The 25,096-nt window shown below is 39.0% G+C and overlaps 1 protein-coding gene across 4 annotated transcripts in view; it reads left to right on the plus strand.

Moving 5' to 3' along the window:
- Positions 1-346: 346 nt before the first annotated feature.
- rspo1 (R-spondin 1) overlaps positions 347-25,096 on the plus strand; it is a 28,150-nt gene continuing 3,400 nt past the window's right edge. The window contains exons 1-5 of one of the 4 annotated variants that reach the window (XM_072679832.1): positions 347-790; positions 6,526-7,124; positions 10,472-10,663; positions 15,709-15,852; positions 18,300-18,512. In XM_072679832.1, coding sequence (XP_072535933.1) covers positions 7,028-7,124; positions 10,472-10,663; positions 15,709-15,852; positions 18,300-18,512 — 646 coding nt within the window. In that variant the 5' untranslated portion in view covers positions 347-790; positions 6,526-7,027. The remainder of the gene's footprint in view (positions 791-6,525; positions 7,125-10,471; positions 10,664-15,708; positions 15,853-18,299; positions 18,513-25,096) is intronic. The other 3 variants (XM_072679831.1, XM_072679834.1, XM_072679833.1) reach the window with 3 other exon arrangements.

The raw sequence follows: 25,096 nt of genomic DNA on the forward strand, positions 1-25,096 counted from the left end.
AGGGACAGTGATGATGGAAATAATGATCTTACAAAATTGTTCTTTAAACTCAGAGCCAACCCATATCAGTTATTTACTTGTTTGTTTGGCCTCTGGGGATATTTTAGGTGGTGTATGTTAGTGCAGGTAATACAACCCGTATAGCTTTTTTGTTCCAGTCTTTTCTCAGAGCAGCAGTCCAGGCCCAATTCCAGCACAGGTTTTCTGTCTGTCCTGTGTGTATGTCTGTGCCTGTGTTGTGAGAGTGTGCATGTTGTGTGTGTGTGTGAGATGGTGTTAAGGGGCGGGGCCAGGCCTGTCCTGCGCGCGCTGAAACTGCACTGGATGGAGTTGGATGCAAACTTCCTGAGGCTGAGGCTCTCGGCGCGAGCTGGATGCGGTCCGGGCTTTAAAAGTGGATTTATGTGGAGCTTGCTGTAGAGTGACTGCAGAGCGGCGCGCGGTGAGCGAGGCCTGTGAGGGCTACGCTGGAAACGCAGCTGAATGGATCGAGGGCACTGTCAGAAAGAGTTCTTTTTAAAGCTTGTCATTTTTCAGTGTTGGCTTCTAGACCTTTGGCACGACTTCCATCAGAGTTGCACGAGGATTTCTATCTGACAGCACGATTGCGGGGAAAAGAAAAAAAAGAGAAAAGTCAGAGAGCACTGATGCGACGAGCGCGTCCCTAGAAAGAGAAATAGAGAGAGACTAAATTAGAGCCCAAAGAGACAGACTACCGTGCAGGAGATCCACGCAGACTGCACTGATACTCTCCACGGGACAAAAATGTGAGTGTGACAGCACAGAGGAGGTGGGTTAACAGCCAGTTTCCCTATATATATATATATATATATATATATATATATATATATATATATATATATATATATATATATTATTCATTCAATATTTGGCTTCTGAGAGATGTAATTACGTATGACGTTTACCAATGAAAAATGATATTTAAGATGTTTATACCTAATTCTTTGAATTTCAAACAATCTATCTATCTATTTATCTATTTATCTATCTATCTATTTAGAATTTCGTTTGACATACTAAGTTCTATTTAAAAATAAAATAATATAAATGATAATAATCACAAAGGAACAATAAGAACAACAGCAATAATAATAATAATAATAATAATAATAATAATAATATTAATACTAAGAATACCAATACTACTACTACTACTACTACTACTACTACTAATAATAATAATAATAATAATAATATATTATATATCCTGATCAAGATATATCCTGTCTAGACAACTAAATTATTAGCTTATACATTATCCAAAAATGTCAATGTTATAGGGATAGTACTGTGTGTATTTTGCCCGTTTTGGAAGCCTGTGTCAGGTTGAAATATGAGCCCCCTTAAATGTCTATATCTGAGTCTATTAAACATCCGGTTTGTTTTAGGTCATGCTCTTTATTCTCTTTAGCCAGTTATGGGTTTTCAAAGTCCATGCACATTTAAGGGAAAGGACACTTGGGAACTGAGGATTTATTCTGGCGCTATGCACTTGACACTGCTGATCTGCCAGACTTTTAGGATTCAACTTGTTTCGCCTCCCTCCTCTGAGCTCAGTAGCCACTGCTTCATCCACTCTGGGGCATGTTGGTTTTTCCTTTTTACAAATGCATATTTACACTTTTCTCTCTTTTTTTCACAGTCAGTTTATAATGCTTTAGATCTTTTATGTTCTGCAGGACATCACCACCAGTCTTGGAAGGAATATGAAGCTTTTGGAGCTCCCTTTCATTCATTCAAAATGAACAAGTATCTCAGTTTAGGTGCAGGAGAATGTTGCACTTTCGGCCGCATGGCCACATACATGCTGGCCTAGCTGCTATAATAACTGTAGCTGGGGTAGATATCTTACCGTCCTTCAGTTCCACTGAGAAAAGCCAGACCACTAGCATGAATGAAGCAGAAACCTTTATAGCCTGACTTATCCATGTACATAGTCCTTTTCCAAACATCATATGGATGCAAACTAAAGGAGGCAGAGTATGCATCAATGGTATATGAATACACAAATTGCAGTTATGGTCATGGTCAACTTTAAGATATTTTTATATGTTCTTATCATTTTATTTTAGAATGTTTCCAAAGCATAACAGCATACAAAATTTACTTAGAAGACTTAGGAACATCTCGCTCGGTCATGGATAACGTAGCTATGAGATTCAGATCGCCTCTAATCTGAGCATGCTCAAGGATTTCAAATGTGAATGATGTGAGGAAATTGGGTGGATGTTTAATAAGGAATAGATGTTCATAGAACAGTTCACATATAACTGCTGCTTTGTATATCTCCAGCTTTGTATTTTTTTCATGTTAAACATAATTTTGAAATGCTAGCTAATCTTTACAACATGTAAAAAAGTGTGGGTGGGTATCTACCACGAAACCAGGCAAGATAAGTGTACTGTGAAGAAAGCAGCATGGTGTTAGCATGGGTTCACTGTGTCGCTGTGAATGATGAGAGAATATGATTTTAGGGGCAGAAGAAGGAAGTAAAGGGTAGACTCACATCTGTTTTGCATTCACAGAGCTTTTAACATATAGTGCAGGACCTGAGCGCCTAAACGACTGTGGCTCCTGCTGTGGTCTGCGGTTGTGCCAGGTGTGTGTCTGTGCAGATGTTGCATGTACATTTTTATGTGGCCTTATATCCTTGTAATAGTGGCTGTATAAGATATGAAAGCTTATGTTTACTGTCTGTATTTTAACTGACCTTGTATAATACAGCAGCAGCCTTTTAGAGAGGGGAGTTTTTATGGATTTGGAGAGATTAAGCTCATTTTGCTTCCATGTCAATAAAAACATGCCCTGGTGAATTTATATGTCCAACATATATTCATTTCATCTTGTTAAAGAGGCGAATGAAACATCAGCTTACTGAAACTTAAAAAGGAGCTGTCTGGGAAAGACAAAAAAAGGCTTATCAATTGCCTTGCTTTAATGTATGGCTTTTAAGTTGGCTTACCATTGGGCATAGAACAGACCAGACATCTACTTTGCTTTGCTCAGTGCTTTATTACTCACTGTGTTTACAGCCTGTTTATTGCTCTGGTCTTTTCATGGTTCTGCTTTAACTTGCTGCTAAATCTAGTGCCTGGTGGACTATGCAGGGCCGCAGGACGTTTTGATCCGGACTGGAAAAAAAAAGAAAATGCTTTATGTGCTCAGGGAAAAAGAGGACACGGCTAGATCCGCTGGCTATGGCAGGTATACTGCACGTCCTCTGACTTTTTTAGGTCTCTTTTTATCACGCCAGCGTGCCCTCTTGAGTGCTCTCCCTTGGTGGCAGCTCTCTTTCATTGTTGCTTAAATAATTAATAAATCAAAAGAACTTACAAAGCGGGCAATTTAATCTCCTGAGTGTTTGATGAAGGGTTTCAGTTGCTAGTTTCAGTTTGTCGTCTGGCTGAAAGGAGGCAATGGAGAAGAACATAATGGATGAGGAGGCAAAGATAGAGCTCAGAGTGAAGTTGAAGTGTCTAAGTGCCCCTCAATGAGACGATCCCTCATGAACAGAAGATGCCTTCCAAACCCTTACTGGGGCTGCCATATTAGGACAGCACAAGGTCTTTATAGTACAACATCTTCAAGTAGATTAGATTGTAGATAAAGATAGAAAGTCGCTCACTTTTTCATGGGAAAGGTAGATGTTATTTATGCTTTTGCCAGACCAAAAGAGGAGTTTCTTGTCTTCTGAGACTGAAAACCTTTCTTGCACAATGGCTTTCCTGGTTCCAGATCAATGGCATATGCCTGTGTCAGACATGACACATCGCTCCCAATTAATATCTTTGCCTTGGGCCTCGGACAGCAGACGCTGCAAGTTTTTGGCTCGTGCTAATAAATATGAGAAAGGTGTTAAAGACATTTGTCTATTATTCATTGTCAAAGACAAATAAACGTTGAGAATCCGAGGAGATGTCTTTGGGGAAGAGCAGAAAGAAAAGTAGTGCTGTGGAGGTGATGTGAGGGTAATGGCCTGTTCCTCACAGCTCTTGCTCATTTATCCAGTGGTCACTGTGGGAGATGGAGGCATGTGTGTGGACACCCCTTCTAATATATGCATTCAGCTACTTTAAGTTGCACCTATTGCTGACACAGATGTGCAAATGCAAACTCACAGCTTATCTAGTTCCTGTACAGAAGTATTACCAATAGAATAGGACTCTCTGGAGCAGATAAACATTAACCTGTTAGCACCATGTCTAATGCCAAGCGTGGGCTAGAGGTGTTTAAAAACCCCCAGCATTGATCTGTGGAGCAGTGGATCTGTGTTCTCTGGAATGACAGGGCTCCATCCAATACTTTAGAGATAAGTTGGGGACTTGAGGATGAGGTGGGATGGTATCATCCAACATCGTGACCTGACTAACTTAGCTTTTGTCGCAATGCAATCAAATACTCAAAGCAATCAAGCAAAGCCTTCCCTGGACAGTTAAGACAGTTACTCTAACAAAAGCAGAATACACTCTTTTTTTAATACTTTCGGAATAGAAACAATTAATGACCAAATGAATGTCCCAAAACTTTTGTCCATATAGTGTATTTTTTTGTACATCCATAAGTGTGTGCGTTTGTGTATATTTGTGGGTCTGTGTGTTTGTTGGTCCATGTCTCAGTATGTGTTAACAATCATTTCCTTGGCCGCAACATTGGCTTTAGGCAAGAGTTTTCTGGATTTTGTTAAGCGTGATTCCGCTGGATATGGTTTAGGAAGTATGTTGACGTTTCTTGTTACTACCGCTGTGACGCTCCATAAGACTCCTACAAAGTAATTAATCAAAACACCTGCAGTCGTGACAGTAAGTCAGACGGGGTGAGTTACAGTACTTAGTGTAGTCTGCTTCTAATATGCTGCAGATTTCTTCACACTTTCTTCACACTACATATCTCCCTCTCTCTCATTTTCAACCCTGCAGCTGTTATGTTCAGCCAGGGCTTAGAGTACACTGTGTTTAACACTCTTTAAGATGTTGCCAGCTTGATTTCACTGGAGTGTTGGCCTCCCCTCTGAGATGTATACGTTTTGCAGATGATCTATCACACAGTGTAATTAAGCACTGTCCTACTTCACATTAATAATGTTTCTCAATGGCTTGACCTATTTGCACAAGGGGGGCCTTTTTTCCCCCAAAATGAACTTTGACATCTAGTTTCATCCTTTGCTTGAAGAAGGCTGTCTGGTCGATCTCAAGATCAGTCCAGATTACTATTCTGTTGGTCTGCAAACTATGCAAAGGAAAGTCTTGCTAGCCCAGTATGTCTGGCCTTTCTCTGTGTACTTCAGCTCACTTTCCATCATCTCTGAACAATGGGTTAAATAACGCTCCTTAGTTCACTGAAACCTCATTTACTTAAACGATAAAAACCATTAGCTAGAAAAATGTGATCTTATCAATGTAACAGCTGCTGACATATAAGCGGAGCAATTGAATCACCCTGAATGAAGTTTAATTGTTTGTAATACTTTCAGCATTTGGTGTGTTTTGGTATGCAAAGAATCAGCACATGCTTTCTTCACTTGCAAAACGCCGCAACATCCAGAGGAACTGTGCCCTAATATGGCTCTGCTATCCTAGATACTTCCAGGCATGAAGTCTCTCTTGCGTAGTTTCAGGCCGGCCATCCATTTCTGTTGGAATGTGAGATTCAGCATTTTAGGATCAGCTTCTCTAATCTATTTCTCTTTCATAAAGAGACGTGACAGTTGGGGTAATTTAGTGTCTGACTCTCGTGCTGTGATTTTTTCGGTCTTTGGAGTGAAAAAGACATGCTTCTGTGTCCTCATTGTTTCCCGAAAAATGGAGTAAACATGTTTTTTCCTTCATCACCCCTCTCGACAAGGCAACTCGAAGTGCATTGACCAAAAACTATTTGTGGCATTTGCTTCATTGTGCCATGACTGCTAATGATTTGGTGGAATCGGCCTCAGCTTTGATGCCAAGACACAGCAGGCGCGTTTAGTTCAGCAGGGGCTTACTTTAAAGTATATCGTGCACTTTTTACCCACAGGCATATACTGTATCTGGCAAATGATTTAATAAGGCAGGAATTTCTGGTTTTCGTGGACAAAATATTAGTATGAAAGTGTCTTTTGCCAGACATTTTTGTGCTGGTTGACTGTTTTAAGACATGGTGAACAAATCAGTCCAGCAAATACTATTGTCATGAGTGCTGACATATGGTGAGGGATTACAATGAAAGACATTTAAGAATTATGATGAGAGACCAATGTAATGTCAGCATGGAATAAAGCTTTTTACTGTATTTTATTATGTATCTTCTTAGGCTTCACTTCAAGGGTCTGGTTAAAGAAATGTTTTGACCGTTATTCAGTGGAGAGGTAAAAATTGTCGATCTCCCTGCAGCCAGGATATTTGGATTTTCTTTTGACATGCTAATTTAACAGAGCAGTTTTAAATCTCATGTCTCATTGTGTTTTTCTACCCCTCTCCACCCACTCTCGTCCACCTCCAACTCTCTTCCCATATCCTTCTCTCTCCCCAGCAGGTCTTGGCACTGACAGATGCGTTGTCACGCGTAGGATTCCAGAACCTCTCTCCATCTTCTCTTTTTTTTTTCTCTTTTTTTGTGCTCCCCCTCCTCCTTCCAGCATCCCTAATAAGACACATGCTCCTGGGCTGGGGCGCTCACTCACACCAGCCTCTCCTGGCCGCTGCCGTTATGGGCTACGCACTGCTTCCAGCACTGCCCAGCTTCATGGGTTGAAAAGGGCCGTGCGCTCTCTCTCTCTGTCTCTCTCAGCTTGCACTTACATCTCAGCACATCTCCCTACACCTGAACCACTTCCACCATCCTTCTCATCCTCTGCGTTATGGCTCGTGCCCTGGGCATGCTTGGACTTGCAGCTGCAGCAGCCTCCGCCAAGGGCAGCGGTGGCCACAGCTGGCAGTAGACTGCTCCACCTGCCACAGCGTGGAAGGGGTGCCCCCCCACCGCATCCGTCTGCCTGCAGGGGGAGACCCAGCGCAGCTGGGCAGCAGAGACTATGCAGCTGGGACTGGTGGCACTGGTGGTGGTCTTCATCAGCTCCATGGGTTACAACGACAGCCTCAAAGTCTCCAGAGGAAGGAGGCACAGACGCAGTAAGTCATCACATTTGTCTTCCTAGTGTTCTCTCTCACTCACTCTCTATCTCGCTCTCTCACTCTCTCTCTCGCGCTCTCTCTTCTTCTGTCTTTTATCACAATCACAGGGTGGTTGCTAGTGGTTCACAGCCACTTAAAACACAGTGGTACATTTGTTATAAACATTTAACTGCAGTGGTAAAGATTGCAGTGTTTATTCTTTTCTCTATTGTTTGCTTTGCCAGTAGAGATCATTATAGCTCTCAAGTTTCTTTTGAATAGCCATTTTCCTCTTTACTTTAATTGCTTTGCTTCTTTTGGTTTATGTTAAGATTTGTGTAGTCATTTATGTTGTGTGTGTGTTTGTGTCTGTGTCTGTGTGTGTGTGTTTTAAACCAATAGACTCTAAGCCAAAAATATTTCATTATTTCTTATGATGAGACAGATTTGTAACTTTGTAAAGTTATGGGCATAATGTGAATAATTTAAATAAATGTAGAAATATACATATGGTAATGATAAATGTTTTCTAACAATATAATTGTAGCATCTCTGTACCTTGATAAATGAAAAGACTTTGAATATGTTGCAAAACAAGCGATTCTGCGATTCGACAAAATACAGATAGTTTTGCTGCTACCTTGCAAGAGCCCCTGCTATTTTATTTGTTTTATAAAATTATTATTGCAAACAAATAATTATTGCAGATTAAATTGGACTTCCCTAAATGTCAGTCTGTCATTTGCAGAGTATAAAAGAGCTCCCTCTAGAAAGTGTTCTAGCTAATTAAACATTAGAGACTTAACAGAACATAATCTGGTAGTGGAACAGCTGTACAGCAATGGGTATAGTATTTGTGACTGGATGTTTAGTAAATGATTGACCATCCACAGAGTTGCCAAACAAACAAAAATGTCATTATTATGGGGTAATTATCTCCTCCATCAGTGAGTTTTATGGTGTGAAATAAATCATAACCCAGAATTTCTCAGGAGGATCTTAAAATCTTAACAAAGTCTGCCTCAAATCCACAAAGACATTGGTTTTAATATAGTTTCATCAATTTTATGGGCAAATGTGGTTCAGACAGCTGCTCTTACACAACAGGCTGCGCTACTGTCAAAGCTTAGTGCTTGTTGGCAGTCTGAAAATGCCTAAATCAAAGCAAGAAAAACATCTACATTTCATTTTGCCTGAGTGTTTAGTTGTGTTTATAGTACAGATTACTTTAGAAAAGTTAGATTCCTCTGCATCCCAGTATCATGGCACATTGCCTGATGCAATCTGTGATCCAGGAAATGAACGATCAACTTATCTACCTCGCTCATGTTAGCAGTGGATAAGATGAGACATATGGTTTTGTGTGATTATTAGCTTACCTCATCATTCTTTGACTAAAGGGTTTTTAATGGTACTAAGCCTAAAAGCAGTAGAGACCCTGGGTTACATATTTGTCTGGGTCACATTCTATTTGTTGGTCCTGTTATCCATTTATTTCAGAAATCTGATCATGGAGTTGGTGCGCCTTGTTACGTTAAGGGATGTTGCTAATAATTATTGTATTTACTTAATAGACTGGAATTTATGATGCTAAATGTGCTGTCCTCACCCTTTCTTATGTTTTATCAGCATGACCTCAATGTCAAACTTGCACTAATTCAACCAGCTATCCACACTAGCTGAATTCCTGGAAAATCAGAGTTCTGTGTGCTTTCTTGGCCAGAACTGACTTTTGGGCCAAAAATGTCTCGGTTGTGATGTCCAGCTAAGCTGAGCAAGATTACTGTTTTCATTTTAGGAAAACAGACTGCAGTTCATTTATCCTCCGCTCGTTTATTACCTCCAGGATGCTTGAGCAACAGCAGAGAGAGTTGTGGGCAGATTTATGCTTCATATTAATGTAGCTCAACTCTGTAGATGATCTTTGCGCTACAAGTTGGGCATGAAGGCTACTCAACTCACGGCCTTATCACACTCTCCATATGCTGGCCTTCACACTAGCCAAACAGTGTCATGAAATCCTGCCTCCACTGTTGAGGTGGCTGCTGCTATTTTCTATTGTGTGACTGTGGACAGTTGTGCCCCTGCTTGTGCGCTGTGTTGGGCTAACCACTGTTCCATAAACTCAACCAAAACAGTGATTTGTCCCAACCATCTATCATGCTAGTTTCATATTTGTTGTTTCTACGAAGTGGCTTTTTTATTTCTCCCAGCTACGAGGGCGGAGAAGGAATGTAGTGATCAGATGAAGAATGCCTGTACTCTTGATGAGGTTCTGCACCAGACGTGTAAATGGTCCTGAAGATGTGTTTATGTTTAGAGTCACTGGTCAAACTCATTCTGATTCAAACACCTTGAGGCAGAGTTCTGTACCGAGTTACACAGGCAGAACGATATGGCTCGTAATGTATGTTTTTTTGATGAACACTTTCATGTCTGGCGGCGGCCTTTAATTGATGTGAATGATTTATACAATGGATCTACAGAACACAAAGAGCAAAATTGTGAACATTTTACACAGATGTTCTCCTGGACCTCCAGGGCCTTTTGTGTCAGCACAATTGTTTCATGTGTGTGTGGTTTTTCCCGCCATATGTTCAGTGCAAATCCGTCATGTTCTCTGTGCTTCTGCCTCATATACTGTGATTAGATAATGACAAGAAGGAGCACCACAGAGAGAGCATTCCGGTGGGCTGTAAGAATCAAACTGATAAACGTTATCAGTACGATCAAAAATGGGCTACGACAGGCAGCGTTCCACCTGGGCACACCTGGCCACCATTGCTGTCGGTTAAATATATAGGATAATGATTTCTTTATCATTATTTGCAGTGATAAGATTATGGCTTGCTAAGCTACTTGCAGGCAGCCCTGTGCAGCGTTGACATCAGCTGATTCACAGAACTGTATTTGTAACACTTTTACCATCCGCTTTATCTTAGCGAGACGATGAATTGCCTTCACAGTGTGTATATTTAGAGCTGATACCATGTAGACCTGTAAATCAGTGCAGATGACCGCGGTTTTGAAGGTGATTGGCCCCAGAAACAGGATGTGCACTTTATGTAATATTTTCTTCTACAGCTGGCTACGAGACTAGCATTTGTTTGACCACACTAAGAGTGAGATTGCAAGCATTTATGCACGTAGGACAAATCTGAGTATTTTGCTTCTTTCAGTGGTATCACTTTGTGAAACCGTTTGTTTTCATGGACTGATATATAGAGCTGTATCTTTCCTTTGGGCAGAGTGGGGTAAACATTTGTTTTATGTAATGTATTGGGACCTTTGAACTGTGGGTACACAGTTGTACACACACTGTAATAATGATATTCTTTGTTGTCTTCGCTTCTGTATCCTAATAGCAAGTACTGAAGTACCCACATCATGCTCCAGTGGTTGTGAAAGCTGCTCTGACTACAACGGGTGCACCAAATGTAGACCGCGGCTTTTCATCCTTCTGGAGCGGAGTGACATTCGTCAGACTGGGGTGTGCCTGGCAACCTGTCCTGTAGGATATTATGGCATTCGAAATCGTGATGTGAACAGGTGCACACGTGAGTATTGTTTTGATTCTAAAAAAAAAAAAGCTCTGTCTAAAACTAGAGACTCTAATGTACAGTGGCATGCTAAGGTTTCTGCACCCCCAGTCAAATTTTCTATTACTTTGAAGAGAAAGCAAAATGTTAATCTTTTTAACAATTTAAGCAAGATTAGTGTAGTTGTTTTTTGTTTTGTACAATTTTGGAGTGGAACAAAGAAACAAAGCAACATTCAAATGAGATTTGAGCTCTCAGATAACTTTTACCAGTGTTTTAGATTATCTTGTTCCATTGTTATGACAAGGCTATGGCTTGTGTACTGTCATCGTTAGGAAATGCCAGAAGATGCAAATCTATAAATACTTTATACATTATACTTCATAAATACTTCTAAAACTTGATTAATGCTGCTAAAACCAGGAAGCCATGGACTTCCTTAAGCAACTGATTAGCATATTATAGCTATATAATTAAGAAGATAGCAAAGCGGTTTTAGTTAGCCATTTCCTCAGTTTGTAATTGAATTCAGAAATGTTAAACAGAAAAAATTCTGAACAAAAAAAATAACAGGAACAGTGGAGCTTAAGTTGTGGTCAAGAAGACCAAGGAAACTGAGAGAACTGCTTATAGGATTGCTAGAAAAAAAAACCTCTGAAGATTTCCCTGTAAAACAGCTGAATATGAAGAGATGAGTAAGCTCACAGTCCCTCTTACCTAAACATCAATTAAAATCCAGGGATAGACCTCAGTAGAGCAGGGCATGCAAGACGGTTTAAGAAGCTCACAGAACTAGAAGCATTTTGCTAAAAGAAATGGGTGAAAACCCCACAAATTGGGACTCTTAGCAAGCTGTTTACAAGCTGTTAGCAAGTCTTTTACTCATTAAGGTATTCGCCTAACAGCTATTCTGGTATTTTTTTTAATACCACTGTAACAAAGTAAACTTAAACCTATTAAACAAGCAATGGCTATTTAATTCAGATTAATTTAAATATAACAGATGTAAAAGTAGAATTCTTTCTTCACAAAATATACTGCAGTAATTGTAATCGATAATACTTTAATAAGTACAAATATTGCCCACCTCTGCTGAAGAGGAACTGAATTGCTACTGCAAATCTGCTGGCCAAAAGGTTTTCCATTTCTGCTGTTGCACACATTTTAATGTGATGTTAATTGTTTTCCCCTGCTCTCCTTAAATCAACAAATTGAACAACTGCTTTATTGAAACTGACTTAGAACTGATTTCTTAATTTTACTTTCACTAGAGTCTTGCAATGGCTTGGCCTTTTTTTTTAACATGATATGGGAATATTACTTAATTTTTGGATGATGTAAATAGGAGAAGTTTAATAATATGATTGTCATGCTGAAGGAATACTCGTATGAAAGTAGAGAATCATTCATTACGTGCAATTTGAGGAACTCCACCAGTGGCATTGAACCAGAGAGTCTTACCCAGCATAGCCGAGCCAACGATCTGTTTTCTCTTATTTTGTGGGTGAAAAACAGGATTCAGGGAAAAAATCCAAAGCAAAACATTGGTAATACACTGTTTGTCTGTTTCTGTAAGGAAGTCTACATTATTACTTTGGCTTGGAAATACAGAGTTCATGTTAGTTCACAGCTTGCCCACCTTTTTCCACTCAAACACATACAGTTAAGTATTTGGACAGTGACACATATTTTGTCATTTTACATCTGTACATCATCTCAATTGATTTGAAATCAAAATGTGGTTGAAGTGTGAATTTTAAGATAAATACCCCTTTTTATGGAAGGGGTTTAACATTAATATTATTCTAACATTTAGGAATAACAGTCACTCTCCTTACAGAGGCTTAAAAGTAATTGGACAAATTAACTATATAAAGAGTATTTTAACTATAATTATAAATATGAAGAGTATTTTTATTTTTGTTATTTTTGCAAATCCTGTGCAGTCAGTGACTGCATGGAGTCTGCAACCAATCAACATTACCCTTTGTCTTAAGTAGCTCTTTGGAATTAGCAGCATGTTTTTAGCAGTCATTACTTTCAATACTGTGAAGCACCCTTGGTTGGCAGTATTTGACTCACTTTGAGCTGAATGTATAGCTCTATATGCTTCAGATTGTTTCCTGTACATATGTCAGCTGTCACATTATCAATAAACACTAGTAATCCAGTTTCTTAGGCAGCCGTACATGCCCATGTCATAACAGTGCCTTCACTGTGTTTGACAGATAATGTGGCAAGTTTCAGATCATGGTCACTTGTTTTGATCTGTCCAAAGAATTATGTTTCAGAACTGGGCAGACTTTTTAGATGTTTTCTCTCTATCAGTCTAATCTGACCTAATCTGAAGTGTAAATAGGGGGTTGCATGTTGAAGTAAACCCTCCCTATTTCATTTTATGACAGCATCTGTTGATTGCAGTCAATTGACAATGACATGGCTACATCCTCGAGATTGTTTTTGACTTTAGTAAATTTTTTTCACCAAGGAAAGAATTCAGAGCTCATCCACATTAGTTGTCCTTCATGGTCTTCTAGGTCTTTTGACATTGCTGAGCTTGCCAGTGCATTCCTTCTTTTAAAAGTAATGTTGATTTGTTCACTCCTAACAGTTCTGTTATCTCTCTGATTCCTCTTTGCTACCTCCTTCTCTTGCATCATCACTACTTTGGACCACATATTAAGATTTTTTTTAATGAACAGCTACCAAATGCAAATGTTCTATATTTATTATAATATAAGTTAACAGGAATTGTCCAGTTAGTTCTGAACCTGTGAAAATGAAGTTGCTATGTGAAAAACTTCTGTCCTAAACGATTAGTTTAACAAAATATTTAAGTTGAAAAATCCATACTTCAAACATATTTTGATTGCTTAACTTTTTGTGGTGGTGTACAAAGGCAACATTGCAAAAGAAACGTGTCACTGTCCATTTATGAACATGACTCTATATTCATCTACACTTTTTGTGAGATTTTTTGGTGATCTTATTTTATTCCTAGTATTTCTTACTGTGTTTATTGAATTTGAATGTGCTGAGGTCTGTAATACCAGCATATGGGAACATTTTGCTGTGATTGAAAGAATGGAGAAGGAAATTAAAGATAAACAGCTGCACGGTGTGTCTTGTAAACTGATTGGTGGTATCTCTACAGAGGCAGATTAATAGCCAAAGTTTAGCATTTCCCTAATTCACACCAACCAAGCTTTCCTAGTTGTAAATTAAGTGAACCTCTTCTTTTTCAGGTGGGAGCAAACTTGATAGCCAATTAGTGTAAACTGCAGCTTGGACTCATTATATTTTGTTACAGGAAGAAAATACTGCCTTTTGTTTTTGCGAGATACCCACTTGCATCACATCAGTTAATGTCTCTCAGATGTTGCTGTGATTTTGCTTTTTTTTCCCCTAAATGGTCATTAAAGGCAATCTCAATTCCAACATGACAGTGAAGGGTATTGCCCTGTGGTGTTTGCATTTCGCAACCAAAGCCATGGTCTTTCTTCAGAGCAATTTCACATTGTGCAAAGTCACTTGCTTAAATTATCCTGTGGACATATAGAATCTCATTTGATTACACAATTACCTCGTCTTATTGACGATAAGATATGTTCACAGAGGTGTGAACTCACCATAAATATTACTTTAGTGTTGTGTTGCTGTTGTAATAGACTTAACATAGAACCTTTGTACTTTGACTTAAACATAAACTAGCTCATTCCAGCACTTGTCATGTGTTGTACTGTTGACACAGGATGAATTAAAAAAATGTTCAATTAATGATATTAGAGCTTTTATTTATTATGCTTAAGAAAACGTACTTTGCTGTCGTTCTGTGTGTCGTAATGGGTTATGGTGAGTCTACAGTGCATGCTAGCTCTTCATTTCAACCTTACTGCTTAAACCCTCGGTGGCTCACCCGCTGTAATTATTCAATCAGTTGCTTGTATTTGATTTATCTCCAAATCCCCAAGATGTCTTGTTAGCAACATTTGTCTTACATTAAGGGTACATTTGTAAATGCGTGAGTGAAAAAGTATTCTCTCCAAACATCACAAATGTCAAATTTAGTTGTCAAGCATTTTAAAGTAGTAATTGAGAGCAGAGGTTATAACAAAAAACATGGAGCTAGAATACTCCAAAGCTCTCTCCTGTCTTTGGCCCAAACTGAGCAGAGTAGATATGCGTGTGTAACTGCCCCAGAGGTGTCCACTCAAAGTGCTTTCTTGACAGGTTCCCATGCTGTAATCAAGTTTTTTTTTCATATCTCCAGACCATTTAATGTGATCTTCTCAGTGGAACCACTTTTAAAATCTGACCTAATGTTAAATTGATATTGTATAGACGCCATCTACAGTTAAAGACATTCAGATCACCCAGAGTGCTGGATTCCTCTATGAAATGTTACGTGACATGGTTCTAAGAGCAAAGGAATGAATGAACCATTGGCCCTCTTGTAATTTCAGAATTAGATAATGGTGATGGGAAAAAGGTGGGGAAGCGTATTCTGGTAGTCCTGTTGGTAGGTGTCTGTTTTTCATTCCTGTAGCACTCATAATTGCCCCAATTTGGAGTAGTTTAGTTGGTTGTTTGAGGCTGAAGAGGCTAAGCTTGTAATGAGATGGAGGTGCAAGCAGACTTACACAGTTCTGACGTGCAGGGCTCTTGGACTGGACTTGTTCACCCCTGTTTTTTTAAAAGGGGGGGGGGGTCGGTGGCTGTTCGTGGACATATGCTTTTAAAAGGTTTTGGGTGTTATTTATGGTATAACGCCTGCATATATCGTCTCTCTCTATGATTGTTTTTCCCTCCTCCACCAATAAATCTCGAAACAGCGGCTTCTCAGCCTGCATATTTCACTTAAACACGTCCATGAAATATTACAGCGTCCTCCAGGGAACATCAACAATATCCATTATGTATCTATTTCACTCAAATCATGGAAAATTGATAGCTATTAAGTATAAATTCACTGATAGCATTAAGCTAAAAGCATACAATAGGCACTTTACAGGTTCAGCTTTGTTGTCATGTGTTGACCACTTTTGCCTTTTTTTGTCTTTCAGAATGCAAAATAGAAAATTGTGCAGACTGCTTCAGTCGAACATTCTGCGCAAAATGTAAGGAGGGCTTGTATTCATACAGTGGTCGGTGTTACCACAGCTGCCCTGAAGGCTTAACCACCGTCAACAGCACCATGGAGTGTGTAGGTGAGAGACCCGCCAAATCCAAAAGCTGACAGGCATTTCTGACTTTCGTATACAATGGCAATGCTTTCTGCAGAACAGTAGCACAGTGCCGCATTAAGTAAGGCTTAAAGTAAAGGCTTTGGTAGGAAAGACATTCTAGACCCTTTGTATAGAAGGAATTTTAATCACAAATGGCAATTTTAATGGCAAATATAAACAAAATGCACTACGCTGAGCCTATGCAGATATTAAACTGATATTGTATGTGAAAAAAGAATAATATTCTACATTCTATATGTTATTATCAGTGATAAGATGAGTATACCGCTGTGGTTGGAACAAAACCTTGTGTCTGCATTTTTGACACCTTTTTGATGATTGATTGGTATTTTTCTGTTTACCCCCTCAATAGATTTAAAGCAATCAAGATGTGACTGAAGTGTAGACTTTCAGCTTTACTTAAAAAAATATTGCCCTGACTCTTTTTCTTACATAGCCCTTCCATTTTTACAGGCTCAAGCACACTTTGGCAAAATAGCATAATAATGAATAGAAGGAGTATTTTAGTACTTTATCTATATTTTTAGCTGCTAATGACTGTCTGAAGTCTGGAACCCATGCCCATCAAGAAATGCTGAGGCCTTTCCTGCAGCATCCTTTAGTTGCTGCTGTTTATAAAGGTTTCCTGTCTATAATTTTGTATTTAGTAAGTAAAAAACATGGGTTGAGGTCAGGTGACTGACTCAGCTATGTGAGAACTTTCAATGTCTTACTCTTAAGAAACTCTTGGGGTACTTTTGGGCATTTGACTGAATCTGAGCATAAAGTATAGCTCTATACACATGCCATATCACAACAGTGCCTGCACTATGTTTGACAGGTGATGTAGAATGCTTCAGATCACAAAGCCTTTTTTTCTTGTTTCATTCTTCTCCAAATTAACTTTGGGTTTACTTGTTAAAAGCAACTTTTCCAGGCTGTTATTGGTATTATCTAACCTATATAACCGTGTTGTTGCTTTGCATCTTGTAGTAAAACTGGCAATTGGACAGCTTATTTGTCAGTCCAATTACTTTTGAACCTGTAAAAAAAAAATGAGGTACTGTGTAAAAAATGCTATATTTCCAACCAATGCAATAATTTTGTAAACACTTTAAATTAAAGCTGAAAGTTCACTCTTTTGAAATTATTTGCCAGATGTTTCAGTTTTTCTCCCATTTTGGTACTGACAATTAACCCATTAGCATCGGAGTGATGAGGGGAGTAAGCGCCAGCTACCCACCTTGGGAGAGCACAGCCATTTGTACTCTCTCAGACTCCAGCCACTGAGGGCAAAGTGGATCGAGATTTGAACTTGTGACACCTCGACTTCAATGACTAAATCAATACAAATGGTCCAAAGAAATTTTGTGTCATTAATTTACTTTGCCAGTTAACCGTGTTTTCTTTTTTTCCTGCATATTTATAAAGTTTAGTTCCAACATGTGACTGAATGCTGTCATAGGAGCTCTTTGAGGTGAAATGTAAGACTGGTGCTTATTCAAGAGACAAGATTGTGTTTCCAAACATGGAAAGTCAGACATGGATGTTATGAAAGTACAGGGATTCTTTCTTAGAAAGCATATTTGACCACACTATTTTATACAGTCTTTCCTTTACGGCAAAACAGTCACAGCTATGGTACTAGACGAAACTTGCTGGATCCACTCTGTTCTCCCTGTTTCTCTGGGGTTTCTCAATCGCTAGTGAAAGGAACATTGGAGGGAAGCCTGCTGGATGATAAGGGCTTTATTGATTTATTTTGAAAATTGTTCTGTCATAAGCAAGCAAACACAGTGCTAATAGCATTACTCCCCGACTGCCCTGGCTTCCCCAAGCTGCTTGGCTTTTGAGTGAGGAGCCTCGACTCCCAAGGTAACATTTTGGCATCACCCATGCTCTCTTACCTTCATCAAGGGATCTGTCCAACACTTCTTATCATATTTTTCTCTCCCTGTAATTGTTTTTGTCAGTGTCAAGTTCCTTTCAGCTACTTTGCCACATGTACCACGTGAAAAAGCAAGCAAGAAAGGTCCAGATAGCCATGAAGCCCAGAGAAAGAAACAAAAAAATTTAATGTTGAAACTTGGTGTCCAATTGAAAACATCTCAGACCACATAGACGTCAGGACTGGAACTTGACAGTGTGTCATAAGGTTGGATAAAAATGGAGCCCACCACATGTAATCATAACAAAGGCCCTCCCTCTGACCAAGGAGGAATAAGAGAATATGAGCGATGCTGGACATTACCAGTATGAATCTCAGTCATGAATTCCTTAGGGTTCACTGATATGTTTTCTTCCATATTTGTTTGGAGTAACTCTTGACCTGCACTGAGTCAGTCTGATCTTGGAATGAAAAAAAAGAAGCTTTTTTTCTCCTAAGCAACTTCATTGGTTCTTCATTACTTTTTCCCCACTTGTTCTAGTACAATGTGAGCTGGGGGATTGGAGTCCATGGGGCCCTTGCATGAAGAAAAACAAAACATGTGGTTTCAAAAAGGGCAATCAGAGCCGTAGGAGGGAGCCCACGCAGCCCCCGAGTCCAGCCACTGTCACTGGACCTGCGTCTGCCTCTTCCTGCGCCCCGGTGACTGAGACACGAAAGTGCACTGTACAGAGGAGAATGCCCTGTGGAAAAGGTAAGTCACGGGACAGGAAACAAAAAAGAATGGCATGTGTGAAAAGAAAGCTATGAATTTTGGGGTTTTAATTTGAACATATTTTATTTTTGAGCATGAGCGGTGCATAAATATTTGTCAAGGTATTATGTTTTAATTTAATCTTTTCTTAACTTATCCTGGGTGTAGCATTCCTAAGCAAATTTGAGTTTGTTTATGTAGCATAAAGACACAATGTTTGTGTCACAGTAGAGCATAAACAAACCTGGGAATATGAACAGTAAACAAACAGCAGCACAGCTGGCCGGTAATCTGTCCGTCGCTGGCACTTGATCTGAAGTGAGGCTGTTTTTTGTTTTTTTCAGTAACTGAGCTCTGAGGTTCACAACAATATGACATTTACGCACTTGAGAAGAAATGGAAATCAAATGGGCTGGCATGTGATCTAATCAAGCTACTTGTGAATTAAGCCCTAACAAGAAGTTTCATCCTAAGTAGATTTTGTCTCAACCCCCTCTAAGGCTTGTCTTCCAGAAACTGCTATAACTGAATAACTGAATAGTGACAATAAAACCATGTAAGGTACAGTGCTGTGATTGTTTTTTTAATTAGAGGACAGTTTTAAAGGTTGATTTCATGTCCTCAGTCCCCCCCCTGCATTTCCAAACCAGTATACATTTGCCATTAGATAGCTCATTTACACTTTGGGCCAGAGCGAAAGATGTCAAAATGTTCTATGAAAAATATTGACCGTTCACTGGCCAGTTTACTGCCTTGGTTAATAATCCGTCTGGCTGCACATTTCTGTATGTTTATATGATTTGTAGCAGAATCAAAGACATCATGCTTGGTCAGCTTGTTTTCATGAACATTGAAATTTTCTGCCTTGCTCATAAAATGGACCATGCAGAATTTCAGAACTCTAAACACATTAAGGTCCAGCAGAGGTTTGGGAGATCACTCAACCTTGTGAGAAGAAAAGTGAGGCACTAAGTACAAAGGGTGGGCATTTTGTGCATTTGCAGTTCATACAGTTGTTGCATGTTGTACCTCAATATCATCAGCCCCTCAGTGGCATCACTGCATGAAGACTATCAGGTTATATCACTTAATCATACTATAATATTTAATCAAGCTTTTCATCACTGTCACACAAAAACCTTGTATCTCCAAAACAGCAATGAACACGCTTTCCTCAGGATCACTGAAGTAAAAAGATTTAATTCCAAAAACAGCACATTTTTGCATGACAGTGATGTTTGGCTTGTGTAAGGCAGATAAGTTAGATAAGGCTTATTAGTTTAGATTTATGAAACACCACCTTGAATGGCTAAGAAGTGCTATACACAACAACACTGGAACAAATTTTTTTAAAGTGAGCGTATTTGCTGCCCGGTCATTGTTTGATTATAAGCCCCCATATGTTTATATGTCACCACCTGTGTTAGCTGCTTAGAATCATTAGCTTCAGCTGACTAGTATAACACATATTTCTCTGAAGGAGGTTTTCACATAGCTTTAATTTACTCAATTCTCAAAATTGATTTAGATTTATCTACTTGATTTGTTATGTAAAGCCTGTCACTCAAACAGTTCATACAGATTTAGAGTTTTTACATAACTGTTCAGAAGGAAAGACGCATCCAACTTCATCCCCATTTGTTTGTAATAATTCTCTCCATTTTGGAAAAGCACTTCCAATGTTAACTCCTGTTTAGCACATTTATTGTTTTGATGTTTTTTGGGAGCATAGCATGTTCTTTTGCCCATAGCATTATAGGGCACTGACCAACATCCTCCATTTAGTTTTATTTAGACAGTCAGAGATAAGGGAGGAGTAATGAGGTGCAGAACAATGTCATACACAATCACTGACAGGAGATCAGTATAAATACAACACTGGCGCCATTTCTAGTAAAATAATTTTTAGTTCTTCATTTTGTATAGTTTATTGTTAATTTACTGTTTATTGTTTATTAACAGTTATTTAATAATTTTCAGTTATTTAAAGCCAAATTTGTTGATTTCAGTAGATCTTAAACACTTTACATCAGTAGTCTTAAACACTTTAAAACACTTTTAAATACAAATCATCATCATCTTAAGTCATAAGAAATATTAGATATATTGATATAGATTTTTCTTGCCAAGACAGTTTTGCCAGTAAGGCTCTGAGGTTTTTGAACTTAGTGTAACTACTGCTGCTCATACTGAGTCAGTGTTAGATAAGGGTTGTAACATGGACCCTCATGTGGTTGTTAAAAACAAACATTGATAAGTGAACCGCTCTAACTTCTTAAGCATGAAAAACAGCACATTGCCTAATTCAAGCACCATAATTTTGTCCGATGACGTTTTATAATTTTTTTTACTCTTTCTTCTTTAAAGAGATTCAAGTAGGCTGCGGAGCATGTTCTTCTTCAGGGAAGAAGTGGGCTCCATGCTGGAATGGGTATGACAGCACCATCTGAGAAATGAGAGGCAAATTTACACTGCATGACGCCTTCATTGTGGAAAGAATTTCAGCCCCGGGTCCATAAGAATAATTAACAGTGAAATATTATAAACTACCCCATAAAAGAGCTATACTGCCTGCCAGATTTTTAAACTTAGTGACCACTTGTCGGAAAGAGAGCGGTAAGAGGCAGGGGTGTGTTGTGCTGACGGGGCTTGATGTGTGGGAAGACGTTTGTTTGCAGTTCATTCTTGAAACAGTTCAAACTTAAAGTTCACATGTGCTAGGATAGCACAGAGTCAGCACTGTTTATTGGCCTCTGCCGTTCAGACTCTTAAGATCAGCTTTGGTGAGGTGTGAATGGGAGAAATGGGTCCTGTTCTGTATATTAGTGGGTAGGTGTCAGGTATCCTTCTTTTTTCATGTGCGCAAATGAGCACCGCATGCTAAATTAGCAAGGCTGTTAATACATCTGCTGGAATTGGCCAACAGGGCTGTTGTAAAAATCACAGGGGGCAGCGCTTGTATAACACAGTGATTTACTGGTCTGCAGAACTCACGCTTTTGCGTCAATTTGGCTGAGCGCATGGTCTTTTTTTCCCTCCCTCTTCCTGTAGCTTAATAAATAGGTTTGCACGAAAAGCGAAGTGGCTGGACGCATGATTGCCTTTGTCAGGCTCTGGTGTTTAGGTTGGATTGAAGGGAGCTGTAATCACTGCTGTCATAAATGAATGGAGCCTGCCCCATTAGTGCTTTATCAGAGGCAAGCTAATGAGTGTCCTGTGTGCTAAGCCCAAGACTCGGGTTCCCCTTCTGACTGATGGGGGCTTTGCTCTCTTTAAACTCACTTTAGCCTGCAAATCATCATTATCAGAGTCTATGATGGAGGCCTATCGTGTACTTGTGGCTACTAAATTCCTTTTGTGAGGAGGAGTGTTCTCTACAGAGCAAACAATATTACACCAGAGGCCCTCTGAAAGTGGACTCAGTTGTGCAAAACCTCGTGTGTGAATCTAAAACTCCAGGTAGCCCTTCACTGACAGGCTTGTGATATAACCTTTTAGTATTTTTTCAGTGACTCTGCAGGAAAGTAGCCCAGAAAATCACACACAACATCAGAACAGCTTGTTCTATTCTTTGCCAGGCCCTTGTTAAATAAATGTAAGGAATTCAAATTATTACACATTTTGTTGCAGGAGTGAAACTCCATTAAATTGTTAAATCTTTGGCTGTACTGCCAAAGCAGGCCTTTTTTTAAGATGACATTTGAAAAAACTAAGAATGAGATCACTCACTTTCTATGCCGTTCTTACCACCTAGTTAAAGAGGTTGAAGGTTATGCATCACTTTACAAAAAATAGATCCTGTTTATTGGGGAATAAAATCATTATACTACATTAATAACATTAATTCGGTAGAACATCGCCATGCCCACAAGAAATGTTTGTGTAAACACACAATATGAGTGTTATATAACCAGTTGAAATGCTTGCTTTATCCGTTTTTCGCACGAAAAAGGCAACAGAATTCCGAGAGCTCTGCTGTTTGACGCACTGGTGTATTATGTCTCTATGAAGGAGAGATTTTGGGAATTCTTATTCAACAGAACAATTTGTTTACATGAGAAAAAACAAGTGGTCAAATTTCCTCCCTATTGACAAAACACAAATTATTGGATAAGGCCATGGATCCTTTCTGCCTCTGCTCAGATGGTGAGCCTGTCATTTCCTAGCTGTGTCTGATTTTGTGTGTGAAACCTGTGGTGTCCCGGTTGGAAATTTTAAAGATTACAAAAAAAGAGTATTGGAGTATTTTCAAGCAGTCGGCCTCATCCAAATCTTGAGTATAGTGACTCAGCACAGAGTTTATATCCAAACAACCTCTTATTAACAATCTTAATTAAAAACAAAAAGTTTTGTATTTATTTCACAGTTTTCAATTATGTAGGAAAGGGAGATGAAATCTCAAATACTCATTTAAGTCTGCCAAACTTTTAAAAACACAGCATTTTAAATAACTGACTAAATTATCTTTAGTCAGCATCGGAGAGCAGAACAGTATTGGAGCTTTGTAGCCAAATCTTGAATGTAGTGACTCAGCAAAGAGCTTCTACATTTGCTGCAAGTATCAGAACAATATGTTTCTATGTAGCTAATTATGCTGTTTAGGTAGTGTCCTGTAGTTGAGAAGTACTTCGGAAGTAAATATTCAGTTTTGAGTAGTAATAGCCTAATAGAACTAGAAAATGTCTGCACTACTGACAAGGACCTCCTTTAACTGCAACTGACCAATTCCGAATAGCCTGGAGTGTACTCCTGTCAATGTAGTGAAACCTCCTCACTTATCTGCAAGAACTGTTACGCATGTAACTACAAACAGTAAAGACAGTCATTTGCTCTGGAAACCTTGGAACCAAGCCGCACAATTGAGAACAAATACAGTGTGAAGAATCTTGATCTGAATTCAATTTGCCTTGCTTACTTCCATGCTAGATATACAGTATGCAAGATCTGATCATAACCTTCTAGGTATTAACACTGTAAATGTGTGGTTTTCAGACAAAAAGACTGCATTAGTGTGTTCAGGCTGTGACAAATTTGAGTGCCCTGTAATCACAAGCATTAAGTGGTCCATATCCTGCAATTGCCTTGTCTTTCATTTTTTCTCTGAGGTCTATGTATAAAATTTGTGTGATTTTCTGTAGTAAACATGGCACTTTCTAACCCACATGGTCATTTTCTAACCCTCTTTTTTATCCCAAAAAATTAAACATGCTGTTTTTGTTTCTGTGCTTTTGTTTGCTGCACTGGATTGTGCTTCATTCGAAAAGCCGCCCAGTCTGAAACACTCCCTAGAACATCTACAAGAATGGGTTGGCTTAAACTGCTATAGGCAGTGATATGTATTGTTTGGTGTTTTTTTTTTTTTTTATATTACAAAATCAGTCAAAACTGCCTTGGGAGTGAATAGTGAGTTTAACAGCACAACCCTTTAATTTAAAAAATGTGAGAAACATATATATATATATATATATATATATATATATATATATATATATATATATATATATATATATGGGCCCTTTAATAGTCTACACCACCTGTTGCATATGAAGTGCAGTTCACTGCCATACGCAATCAGTATTAAATGCTGCAGTGGTTGAGGTTGGAATAATAAATGTAACCTTGCATTTGGATCGAGATGATATTGCCTGTACATGATGACACGCAAATGAGACCTTACTTCCCAATCCTTATGTTACTAAAGATACATTGGCCTGTTAAGTAGTATAAAGAGTACATGATTCAATAGTTTTTACAAAAAATAGCATCCCCAGCACCTTTAAAATCTGCAGACTGTTATCAAGACACAGAACAGATGAGTTTGTGTGTGTGTGTGTGTAATATAATGCCTTAACGAAGAGAGAGCCGCAGTTTCAGGAGTACGGAGCGGCCGTAAGGCTCATGTCATGAAACACGGCGCAAATGCTCTCCAGCCCCATGTGAGTGTTGACTCGGTTTCCAGGGAACACTGAGACTCACAACACCAACTTCATAACAAACATCAGTCAGCAAGGAGGCCTCACTCCCCCCGACAGTAGTGCTGCTGAAGCTAGTGGGAAGTGAACCAGCATGTGTTCCTTTCCCCTTTGTTTTTGACAGAGCTGTGATTGAAGTAGTCTTGTTGAGTGGCGTCAGACGTGGCCAGAGTGATCTAAACTCATGTTCAAGTAAAGGTTCTGTTAGTTTGAAGAGTTAATAACTCAAGCCAGAGTAATTATTTGAGTAAGGAAGCATCAGCTCCAAAGCCTTCCTTGCAAACTCCTCCTATAGCACTTTTGGAGTTGTTTTGGTTTAAACTAAAATGGATATAGCTCTGAAGAGAATAGTGTGAACAGTGAACATCTGCTGTTAGCAAAAACATGTAGTGAAACTACACAAAAACTAAAGTTGAGTAAAAATGGCAGCAACCGTCCAGTGTCCTTGCAGCATTCTAATACAGGTTGAGAGAGCATGTTCTGCATATAAATGACTGTAAAAATTCTATTGATATTCAGAGCTGTGTTAGTCTTGGAACTTATCATATCCTGGATTTTTAATTGGAACATTTCACATTCAGACTTGGTCGTATTTCTCTCTTTGACCCCAGG

Source organism: Salminus brasiliensis, chromosome 5 (assembly GCF_030463535.1).
Source record: "Salminus brasiliensis chromosome 5, fSalBra1.hap2, whole genome shotgun sequence".
NCBI classification, from domain to species: domain Eukaryota; kingdom Metazoa; phylum Chordata; class Actinopteri; order Characiformes; family Bryconidae; genus Salminus; species Salminus brasiliensis.